General features: G+C 43.3%; 1 protein-coding gene across 5 annotated transcripts in view; it reads left to right on the plus strand.

The window, feature by feature from the left end:
- The window catches only part of Gldn (gliomedin), a 72632-nt gene extending 61346 nt beyond the window's left edge, over positions 1-11286 (plus strand). For 4 of the 5 annotated variants that reach the window (XM_045161082.1, XM_004662470.3, XM_045161080.1 and 1 more), the window contains 5 exons: positions 2691-2810; positions 7097-7180; positions 7355-7480; positions 8150-8300; positions 10176-11286. In XM_045161082.1, the coding sequence (XP_045017017.1) occupies positions 2691-2810; positions 7097-7180; positions 7355-7480; positions 8150-8300; positions 10176-10653 (959 nt within the window). In that variant the 3' untranslated portion in view covers positions 10654-11286. The remainder of the gene's footprint in view (positions 1-2690; positions 2811-7096; positions 7181-7354; positions 7481-8149; positions 8301-10175) is intronic. The other variant, XM_045161081.1, reaches the window with a different exon arrangement.
- Positions 11287-12406: the final 1120 nt, after the last annotated feature.

Raw genomic sequence — 12406 nt, forward strand, 5'->3', positions numbered from 1 at the left:
GGTTGCTATAAAGAGAAATTCAACAACCTGAGCTTAAAAGAATTTAAGGACCCAAATTATTGTGTAGCACTGGAGAGGTGACCCAGTGGTAGCTGGCAAATCCAAGCCAAAAAAGCCTTCAGTCTAATAAAGGATTATTTTTATTTTACTATATTAACTACATATTTTGGGGCTAGAGAGGTGGCCTATGGTTAAAGGCACTTGCTTGTAAATCCTAATGGCCTGGGAACAATTCCCCAGTACCCAAGTAAAACCAGATGCACAATGTAGCCCATGCATCTGGAGATTGTCTGCAGTGGCAGAAGGCCCTGCCATACCCATTCTCTCTCTCTCTCTCTCTGTCTCCCTTCCTCTCTCTCTCCCTCCCTCCCTCCCTTTCTCCTTCTCTCAGATAAATATTTTCAAAATATTTTGTTTTTATTTTATTTGAGAGTGACAGAGAAAGAGGCACAGAGAGAGAGAGAGAGAGACAGAGAGAGAGACAGAGAGATAGAATGGGCGTGCCACGGCCTCCAGCAACTGCAAACAAACTCCAGACGCATGCGCCCCCTTGTGCATCTGGCTAACGTGGGTCCTGGGGGATCGAGCCTCAAACCGGGGTCCTTAGGCTTCATAGGCAAGCGCTTAACCGCTAAGCCATCTCTCCAGCCCAATAAATAATATTTTAAAAAAGAACATAGTTTTGGAGAATCAGCAGTGGTGCAAAAAGATGGAGAAGAAAAGAGTGAAGGAAATTCATAGAATTAAAAGAGATGTGAAAAAATCTTCAGTGAAAGGAACGGCAGAAGCCTTTTTTCAGTTATAACTCAAGCATTCAAATCAAGAAATTATCTTCAAGTCAAAGTTGAGTCTTCTGACTCTACTTCTGCAGCTGGGCAAGGACTAATCAAAGCAACTAAGACAAAAAGAACCAAAGAGAAGAAAAAACCAGCAGGAAAGAAGAGGTCATCCAGAACCAACCGTAATGTTTGAAATATACTTAAAAATCTTTACATCTGAGTATGCCAATAATTAAGCCGACAGTTTGAAGCAGAGTTCACTGTACCCAAGAAGAAAAGAAAATACTGAACAAGAGCCTGATAGAGAGTTTAAGTTTTGAGCTTTCTGACAGAAGGAAAGATTTCTATTGTGAGTTCTGAACAGGAAGATTGTTAATGTTAAAAGTGATCCCTGTGGATATATTTTATAATCATGGAAAATGTTAATAAAAATTTTAAAAAAAAAGTGATCCCTGTGGACTGAGGAGATGGCTCAGTGGACGATGCATTCACAGCTCAAGCTGGAGGACCTCAGTTTGATTCCCATAACCCACATGAAAAGCCAGAAAAGCTGTGGCAAGCAGGCTTCTGTAATCCCAGCAGTCTTATCCTGTGTGATGGGAGGCAGAGACAGAATTTCCTGAAAGCTCATGGCGAGCACAGCAAAGAACAGCAGAGTGAGCATCCAGAATGAGAGACTCTGGCTCAAATGAGGTGGGCAAGCAGGGGTGAGCCATAAAGCTGTCTTCTGACCTCCATACATATGCTGTGGCACATGCACACCTATACTCTCATATGTGGGAGTGGGCATGAACACATATGTACACAAATAAATAATAATATTTTTAAAAAATATAATCCTTTGAAGAAGCTAAAAGTTATTTCTTTGAAATGAGAATACATAGATTAAGAAAGTAGGAATTTACTCTGAAATTTAATTTTAACATTTTCTGTTACAAAGTCTGCATAAGTAGAAATAAAGTTTGCAGTTGGTTAGAATGTAATAGAAATAATTCTGTCATTTATAGATCATTACTATTTCCTGCAATTTTGTAATATATTGTCATAATATAATACTGGTAAGTAACATTATCTAGTCTATACTATTTCAATTTTTTTTCTTAAAATATTGATGCTTATTATGTGTAAATAACGATCTCATAGTGGATTTGTGTATGGAATCACTATGTAGTCACAGAGTGGCCTCAAACTCACAGCAACCCACCTACCTAATATTTTATTTATTTGAGAGAGAAAAGGAGAGAAAATAGGCACACCAGGACCTCTTGACAGTGCAACTGAACTCTAGAAGCATGTGCCACTTTGTGCTGGCTTTATGTGGGTACTGGGATATCAAACCCAGGCTATGGGGTTTGCAAGCAAGTGCCTTTCACTATAGAGCCATTTCCCTGCCCCCCCTTTTTTTTTGAGATAGGGTCTCTCTCTAACACAGGCTGACCTGAAATTCACTATGGAGTCTCAGGCTGGCCTCAAACTCACAGCAATCCTCCTACCTCTGCCTCCCGAGTGCTGGTATTAAGGCATGCGCCACCACACACAACAGTTCTGTAGTTCTTGTTTCAGAGCTCCCTTTGTTCTAATATATATGTATGTATACATGTATGTTTGTGGTTATGGATATATATGTGTCCGTGTATAATGCAATATATACATACATAAATACATATGTATGTATATAGGAGAGATGGGGGAGGTGGAAGGGGAGGAAGATTGATGACACTCTTGCAGGCTCTGCACATGGTGGGTCCTCAGCTCCTCAACTCATCAGAGCCAGAGGCTAAAGCAAGTGACTTTGGGGAAGGTGTGAACTCAGCAGAGCCCCTACAGCTGCTCACTTTCTTGCCTTCACAGGAAACCCCATTTCTGTGGAAAGCCCTTTATCAATTTCTCCCTTTCTTTCTCTCTTTCCAGGTGCAAAAGGTGACCAAGGACCCCCTGGCCCACCTGGACCCCCAGGCCCTCCAGGGCCCCCTGGTAACAGAAGATCTAAAGGCCCTCGGCAGCCAAACCTATTCAACAACCAGTGTCCAGGTCAGTGAGCCCCACCCCATAGAACCCACCTCTTGCACTAACGACCCCGCAGGCTTGTTGACCAAATCTTGAGAGTTCCCCTGAAGCATGTTTATGGGAAGAGCAGACTTTTCATTATTAGAATTGAAGAATGCTACTGTCACCAGATCCCCTAAAGGCAGCATCTTGAAGGCTAAGCTGTTAACTTTTTTTTTTTAATTTATTTATTTATTTGAGAGCGACAGACACAGAAAGAAAGACAGATAGAGGAAGAGAGAGAGAATGGGCGCGCCAGGGCTTCCAGCCTCTGCAAACGAACTCCAGACGCGTGCGCCCCCTTGTGCATCTGGCTAACGTGGGACCTGGGGAACCGAGCCTCGAACCGGGGTCCTTAGGCTTCACAGGCAAGTGCTTAACTGCTAAGCCATCTCTCCAGCCCAAGCTGTTAACTTTTCATAGCAAGAAATTCCTGGGAGAGTGAAGACCTTGAGTGATGCTCTGGGGGATAGTGGGACAGTCAAGTTGGTTAACTAGCCACAGATAGAAAGACAGAGTATTGTGTGAGGAGATGGAACCCAAAGCTTCATGCATGCTGAGCACACTCCCTATTCCTGAGATGTATCTACAACCCTCTACCACTAATTGGTGACACTGATGATGTATCTAGGTATAATGCTAAGTGCTTAGTTCCTCTGAATATCTTTGCTATTGCTATTGGCATCTTTGTTGTCTCCAGCTTACATATAGAAAAGAGATACCCAAGGAGCAACACAGCCTGGCTAAAGTTGCTCAGTAAGTGAGAGTGCTGGAATTTAAACTCAGGCCTGCCTGCTTTGAAGATCTGGTGCCTAGAATATTATTCTTTTAGAGATGGAAAGTCGTACTTTGGGACCTGACTTAGGCCAACCAAGGGCAAAAAACACCTAACCTCCAGCAAGCCCAGAGAATTTCTTTTTTAAAAAATATTTTATTTATTTGACAGAGAAAGAGGGAGAGAGAGAGAGAGAATAGGTGTACCAGAGCCTCCAGCCAAGCAAATGAACTCTAGACGCAGGTACCCCTTGTGCATCTGGCTTACGTGGGTCTTGGGGAATTGAACCTGGGTCCTTCAGCTTTGCAGGAAAATGCCTTAACCACTAAGCCATCCCTCCAGCCGAGAACTTCTTTTCAGCCAACCTGTGGCAGGGGTAGCTGCAGTGTCTTTGTTTGGCTGTGTGGTTAGTTTGACCTTTTTTTTTTTTTTTTTTTTTTTTTTTTTTTTTTGAGGCAGTCTCACTCTAGTCCAGGTTGACCTAACACTCTGTAGTCTCAGGCTAGCCTTGAACTCAATGGTGATCCTCCTACCTCTGCTTCCCAAGTGCTAGGATTAAAGGCATGGGTGCCAGTATGCCTGGCTGCAAAGTTAAGTACAGATTTGTTTTTACATTTTAATTAGCTTTTTAAATTTTATTTTTAATTTATTTGCAAGGAGAGCAAGAGAATAGGTACACTATGGCCTCTTGCCACTGCAAACAAATTCCAGACACATGCTTCACTTTGTGCACTGGACTTTATGCGGGTACTGCAGAATCAACTCCAGGCCATCAGGCTTTGTAAGCAAGTGTCCAAACTGCTGATCAATCTCTCTAACCCTACCCCTTTATTGAGACAGGGTCTTATACTGACTGTAGCACAATTGGCCTTAAACTTCAGTCTTCCTGGCTCTAACCTCCCAAGTGCTAGGATTACAGGTATGAGCCACCATGCCCAGCTTGAATTGAAGGTTTGGTAGAAGTTAAGGATCATGTTAATGGAAAATATTTCTAAAGGAGTATCAGAATTTATTTCCAAGAGAGGTCACCCAGAATGCACTGCCTAACTTAACCCATGAGGATCACAACTCAGGCCTATCACCTCAGCCACAGACATGGAGGAGGACCCCAACTGAGGTTTCTGTCTGACATTTCTAAACAGTCTGCATTGTTTGAGATGCTGTTTTTGTCTGAAAGAAATTTTAGGGGCCTGAATTCAGCTATCAGAGCAAGCAAATCTGTTCTCTCAAAAAATGCTACCGTACTTCCCTCCCATAAGTGCAGCCTCGGAATGATTCTGCTCAGCAGTTAACCTGAGCAGAAGCCTTTCTGGTTTGCTGGGGCACCTCATCCATTAATGTGAGCTCACTGGTCAGCTTCCTCCAGTGAGCCCAGTAGGGACTTCTGCCTAGGAAAAGAGGATTTGGCTGGCTTGTGCAAAATTTTAATTTGCCAAAGGTTTGACCAGAGCCAGGAAAGTGATCCTCTCTGCTTAACCTTTCTGTGAAGTGGCTGTGTGGGCAGGTCTTTAAATGGAAGAGTCTTTCACTCTTCCTCCTGAGAAGGAATCCTTAGTTGCTGGGTATTTACATCTGAGCTTTGTCCTCTCCTGATCCAGTTGTACATTTATTTAATTAAAAGAGAGAATAAGAATGGGCATACCAGGGCCTCTTGCCACTGCAAACAAACTCCAGATTCATGCACCACTTTGTGCATTTACATGGGCACTGGAATATGAACCTAGGCTGACAGGCTTTGCAAACAAGCACTTTAAACACTGAGCCACCTCCCTTCCTTCCTAATTCTATTTCATAAACCTTTTTGGTTTCTAGGTAGAGAGTCCAGTTGAAACCAGAGGCAGCCAGACTACATGTGGGGGTTGTCATACATCCCAGACTGCCAGGTCACAGAAGACGTCAGAGAAACAGGACTCACCCAGCTAGATACAAGCTTAGAGTTCATGTGGGCTATGGTCCCTTTATTTTACTAAAGAAACCTCTTCAGACTATTCTGTGAACTTCCCTAGTCACAGAAAAGGGCTGTTTTCTGTCTAGCAAGCACAGGCAATTTGAACCCCTCATAACTTTTCTAGGTGAGTAGGCTTGGCTTTTCCCAGAATCTCTAATCTGCCCCAGCCCACAGCCCCTCCCTCCAGCCTAAGGCCCTTCCTATCACCTTCCCACTTGCCCTGTTCTCTCCCTTGTCCACCTGCCTCCCAAAGCCACCTCTTTCCCAAAGATCTGGATCAAGCTCACTCATTAAGGGACCACTAACAAGGAGGATGAGTTGTATCTCAGGTGTGCCATAGGACATACGTCACGTAGGCACTTGCTAAAGTGCAGTAGAAAAACAGGTCTTCAAGCAGAGAAACAACAAATGGAAAGATGTGAGAGGCTTTAAGTCTCTGAATCAAGATGCCTATGGGCTCCTTCCTCTGAAGTTCTGATTCCTCTCCCGATAAAGCTTATATGAAGACAGTAATGTGGGCCACCCATCTCACAATCTGCTCCTTCAAAGTGCCCTACCAGCTCCCCTGAAAGTGAAAATCCTTCCAGAACAATGAAATCTATAAGGACACCACCCAACAAAGAGGCCAGAAAGGTGTCACAGCCCCTTTTCCAGATTACACAGGGCCTAGACAAACTGAACTGGGTAATTTTTCTCCTTTACTAACCATTGTGGTTTGAATGTATCCCCAAAGATTGTGTGTTGGAAACTTTTTAAAAAATATGTATTTTACTATTTATTTATTTGCAAGCAGAGATGAGAGAGAGAGAAATAATGGCAGGGCTTCTCAGCCTTTTGGCTAAGATCAAGCATAGAAATAATGAGTATGCCACAGCCTCTAGCCACTGCAAACAAACTGCAGATACATGTGCCACTTTGTACATCTGGCAAAAGTGGGTCCTGGGGAATTTAACTGGTATTATTAGGTTTTGTAGGCAAGGGCCTTAACTACTGAGCCATCTCTCCAGCTCCCATGTGTTTTGTCCCCAACATAACATAACAGTGTTGAGGTGTAATCTTTAAGAAGCAAGTTCATGAATGGATTACAATTATCACAGGGGAGGGTTTTTATAAAGGATGAGTTGAACCCCCTTCAAGCTACCTCTCAACAGATTCATTCTGCCATATTGTGACACAAAGAGACCCCCACCAGACCCATGCCCAGGCCCGGGATCTTGGAATCCCCAACCTCCAGAAGCTTGTTCATTAGAAACTACCCAGTCTGTAGTAGTCTTTGATAGAAACACAAAAAGACTAAAGCACTGATATTCTTTTATTGTCTTAGCAACTATGGCCATGGAAAGCTTGCTGGGAGTTATGAAGCAAGGAGAAAACTTAGAAACATATGACTGGGGATTGTTTAAAAGCAAGTGAACAATAAACCTGGTGGACATATTGTAAAGGTTACCCACGGGGTCGGGGGTCTGCAAAGAGCTGGAGGTAATGGTTATATAGCTACAAATCTTACTATGACAACAATGTCTGCTTGGCTCATTGTTGCCATTTTAGGTGAGACCTGTGTCATACCAAATGATGATACCTTGGTGGGAAAAGTTGATGAGAAAGTCAATGAACACCATTCTCTACAAACAGGTACAACACAAAGCATCCTGGGTTGGGGGTGTGGCTCAATGGTTGTGTGGTTATGCACACAGTCTCTGGATCTAATCCCCAGCCCCACACAAAATAATTTTTTGTTTTGAAATTTAAAATAGGATGCCTTAAAGTCATAATTTCCAAGTAAGTAACTTTCTTTTGTTTTGGCAGAGTCCATGATCACTTCCATTGGAAGTCCAATCCAAGTACTAAAAGTCAGGGAGACTTTTGGGGCCTGGGTAAGAGAGTCTGCTGGCAACCATGATGACCGTATTTGGGTAACGGAACACTTTTCAGGTACTTCACACAACGGGTGACCCAAGTCCGGGTTTAGTCACATCTTCGTCTGCCTCAGGCTCAGTCTATGCCTGTGTGTCTGAAATCCAGCTTGTCATTGGTATAAGGCTGATTGTTTTAGAAAGCACAAATTAGCCAGGTGCGGTGGCACACGCCTTTGATCCTAGCACTCGGGAGGCAGAGGTGGGAGGATCGCCGTGAGTTCAAGGCCACCCTGAGACTCCACAGTGAATTCCAGGTCAGCCTGAGCTACAGTGAGAGCCTACCTTGAAAAAAAAAAAAAAGCACAAATAAATGGACAGAATACTTCCTTCTTTGACTATGCCAGCAGCAAGTTTTGCCAGTGAGACCCTAGGGCCATGACCAGGACAATGTAGCCTATCCAATTTAAACAAAATACCCAGCAGCATGATGACCTTATAAACCCCAAACCATAATGTGGAAGCAATGTAAGAGGTGAATTCTCCCATGCAAATGCTGACCAGGTCCAGCACTGAGATGGGGCATGTTCAGGGTGGTTGGGAGTCTCAGGCTCTTCCAATGTAACAAGGGACCTTAAAGAGGGGGTATATGGTATTCAGCTTTCCTCTTTGCACATTCCTCTGTGCCTCACTCCCCAGCTGTGGTTGCTGACAGAAGTAAAGGCCTTTCCCCTGTTCCCTCCTGCAGGCATCATGGTGAAGGAATTCAAAGACCAGCCTGCGCTTCTCAATGGCAGTTCCACACTCATCCACCTCCCATATTACTTCCATGGCTGTGGACATACTGTTTATAACAACTCTCTGTACTACCACAAAGGGGGCTCCAACACCATAGTGAGGTGAGCCACCTAGAGCACAGCACCTTCATTTGCTCCATTCTCACTCATCCCTCCCTCCCTGTGCTGCCTTCCCCAGATACTTAGGAGTAGATGCTGTTTTTGTCATCCGTGTGCTCCAGGGAGACCAATCAGATTTTATTGACTAAATGAATGGCGAGATACAGTGAGAGACCCCATTCCCCAGCCTCTGCCTATAGTCTGTGTTTACTATGGATCTGGACCCATGAGGGAAGGTGCAAAGTAGGGAAGAGACATGGAGTGATAAGACTGCAGCTTTCTTGCCCTCTGAGAAAGGAAGCAACCAGAACTCCCTTTACCAGCTAAGTGGCACTCCATGATAGCAGGAAGGCTTTTTGTTCTTGCGCTTATTTCTGTCTTTTGAGACATAACATTATTACACAGCCCAGGCTAGTCTCATGATGCTCCTGCCTCAACCTCACAGGTGCTTAGATTATAGGTGTGCACCACTATACTACACTCTGATAAGGGTTTTGTTTAAAAATTTTTGTTAAATATTCTTATTTTAGAGAGAGAACAGGGTATGCCAGGGCTTCTTGCCACTGCAAATGAAGCCCAAGTGCATAGACCACTTTGTGTGTATGGCTTTGAAAGGGTAAAGGTTAATTGAACCTGGGGGCTTTGCCAGCCAAGCAAAGCACTTAATCCCTGAGCTATCTTTCCCAGACTTAAAAAAAAAAAAAAAAAAAAAAAAAAACCACTTTATTTTGAGAAAGTTCTTGCTAAATTGCCCAGGCAGGCCTTGAACATGTGATCCTCCTGCCTCAGTAAGTAGGCTTACAGGCTTGAATCACCAAGCCTGGCTTAGAAAATGTCTTCTAATGAAGCTCAATTGTGTGACACTGGTAAAGGGAACTGTCTGGAGCCCAGTTCTCTACGAGGTCGTAGGCTGGGAGCTGAAAGAGGAATAGGCCTGGATTAGAGCCTGCTCTTTCAGGAGAGGCAAGCCTCACAAACCAGATCCTCAGAAACCCAGCCACCAAAGAGAAGTACTGAATTCCAAATGCTCAGAGGGAGACAGAATGGAATGCCAGTGAACTGAGATGGAAGTCTCCCCTCCCCCTACCAGCCATCCCTATTCTCTGGCCTCGTTTTTTGTTGTTTTGTTTTGTTTCTCATCAACTTCAGACCCACTATACTCAGACACCCTCACAGATTTACAAGTCCCTATGTCCTCTACTGTGCAATGGCACCCGGCATTTTCTTTTAGCCTATTGTCCCTGAACAGTCATTCCTGGCTTAAGGAGTGCTTGAATCTTTTTTTTTTTTTTAGTAATATTTTTATTGACAATTTCCATAATTATAAACAATATCCCATGGTAATTCCCTCCCTCAATGCTTGAATCTTAATTCACTTAATTCCTTCTGGAGTCTAGCAAATCAGACAGCCCCCATCAGCTAAGAAGCATTGAATCCCATACCCAGTTTTAGTTATTGGCCTATCTGAAGAGGAAATTATCTTTGCAGCCTGGTTTTGCTACTTCTCAGCTGGTGGGAAAAACTAGTCATGAAAGGACTAGATGAGGTCATTTTCACAGCCCCTTGCAATGCTAAGAATCTTTGAGAGGGCACTGCAAGAGGTCAACATACCTAAGGGTGAGTGAAGTGATCTCCCAGGGACTCAGGATGAAAAAGGAATCACTTAAATACAAACTCATTCTGACAGCAGGGGCCATGGTCCCCACACACTACTGCCTCCTTGCAGCTGGTAGCAAGTTGAAAGCCAGTAAAACAGGAATTACCTGGAGCTTTTTAGACAAGGCTTCACTCAAGACCTACTACCTTAGCTTAATAAGGAGTTTAATAAATTACCTTTGCCCACAAAAATAGTAATTCATCTTTTTTTAAACGTTTCAGATTTGAATTTGAAAAAGAAACATCTCAAACTCTGAAGCTTGAAAATGCCTTGTACTTTGATCGAAAATACCTTTTTGCAAATTCTAAGACTTACTTCAGCCTTGCTGCAGATGAGAAGGGCCTGTGGATAATCTATGCTTCCAGCATGGACGGTATGAGCATTCTTGTAGCACAGCTTGATGAGAGGACATTCTCCGTGCTGCAACACATCAATACCACATACCCCAAATCCAAAGCTGGCAACGCCTTCATAGCACAAGGAATCCTCTATGTCACAGACACCAAAGATATAAGGATAACATTTGCCTTTGACTTGTTAGCAGGCAAACAAATCAATGTAAACTTTGACCTAAGAACTTCCCAGTCTGTTCTTGCCATGTTATCATACAATAAGAGGGATCAGCATTTATATTCATGGGAAGATGGTCGCTTAATGCTTTATCCTGTGCAGTTTTTGTCAGCAGCATTAAACCAGTGATGTGCAGCTTTCTGTTCCCATATTTTCTGGGGCCTATAGCTAGTCCAACAGAAAGCTTGTCATTAAGGGTAGCCAGGTGCTTAGAGCATAGCCCCATGCCTTGAATGTTTATATGGCCAGCAAGTCCCCTTTTAAAGCCTCATTGCTTAGTTTAATAGCTACAGAATGGAAGCTGAAATGGCTGAGATTTTTGGGTGATTCTTCCACAAACCATCAAAGCAAATTAGCTTCCCTCTTTGGGCCTTGGTTTCCCATTGATAATATGAAATGGCTAGGTGTGATTGATAGGATTTCCTCTACCAACAGGAAATTCTGTGATTCTCAGCTTGTATTCTTCTCACAAATTGTATATATTTGGCTCTGCCTTATAGTTTTTGGCCACATGTGAAACAAGTTTAACAATGGCAGTGAATTTCTTAGTTATGACTCACATTTGGTACCTTGGGAAGGTACACTGACCTTTTAAGGTTTCTGAAGTACCATGTTGTCCGTAACAATACTTTTGCCTGAATGAACAACTTCTACCACAGAATGACTGTTGTCCTCAGCTCCTAACTGAAAATCCCAGACTGGTAAAAGTCATGAAGAATTGAAGTCTTAGTTGTCTAAATAAAACTCCCTTGGGTCCTTCTGGGTGACTGTCAATTTCTGATTATGTCAATTTGCTTCTGTCAATCTTCTGGTTAGGGTGGTTTCTCCCACAGTTTTGGATTTGCAAGCAGATACCAAAGACTGAGTGAATAGGCATTAATCTGGCTAGAACCATGGAAACAGGCACCATATATGCTTATCTACACTCTGGAGCAAGAGTGGGCAAATTATGGCTCAAGGGCCAAAGCCAGCTCATCTCCTGTTTCTGTAAATAGTTTCTTTTTAATTTATTTATTTGAGAAAGAAGGGGGGAAGAGAGAGAGGGAGGGAGGGAGAGAAGGAGAGACAGAGAATGGACACACCAGGGCCTCCAGGTACATCTGATTTATGTGGGTCCTGGGGAATCTAACCTGGGTCCCTTGGCTTTGCAGGCAAGCACCTTAACCACTAATTCATCTCTGCAGCCCCCTGCATATAAATTTAAGGAATGTAGTCATGCTCATGTGTTATGAATCATTCTGTGACTAATTTGCTTGACAGCAGCCAGAAAAAAAAAAAGTCCTAAAACATCACTATTTGGCCCTCTATAGAAAGCTTGCTTGCTGATCTTTGATCTAGAATTAAAAGGGCCTGGTTTTTGGAAAGGCTTGTACACCAGATCCTGTTTCATTTTGTTCAGGCTAGGAAGTGGCATTTGATGTGAGTTTTGGTAGAGGGGAAGACTAAAATCAACATAAAATGAAATTAAGCGGCCTAATACAACAGCAGTTAGGGAGTTTCCCAATGTATACGGTCCTCTTGGATGCCAAGAAAAGGATTTGACTTAAATTACCCACGTGCCCTTCCACATGTCAATCTAGCATGAAGCTCCAAGCAGTGCTACTGAGAGTGAAGAGGAACCCAGAAAACTCACTGCCTCTGCAGCCAGGAAGGGTCTAGGAAAACCATCAAGTCAAGTTCAGCTAGCAACTTCTCTCAAACTTTTTCTCTAGGCTCAACTCCATTCTCAGTGCCCCTGAGTCCTGGTTCATACTTTATTAACAGTAGTGTTTCTAAGCTTAGGAGATATGCAGGTTTTGCTGTTTAAATCTCCCTACCCCCTGGCAATGCCCCAATAGGGATGTGCAGGTTTATCTGCTCAAATCTCCCCACTCTCTGACAA

This window comes from Jaculus jaculus, chromosome 10 (assembly GCF_020740685.1).
Source record: "Jaculus jaculus isolate mJacJac1 chromosome 10, mJacJac1.mat.Y.cur, whole genome shotgun sequence".
In the NCBI taxonomy this organism is placed as follows: Eukaryota; Metazoa; Chordata; class Mammalia; order Rodentia; family Dipodidae; genus Jaculus; species Jaculus jaculus.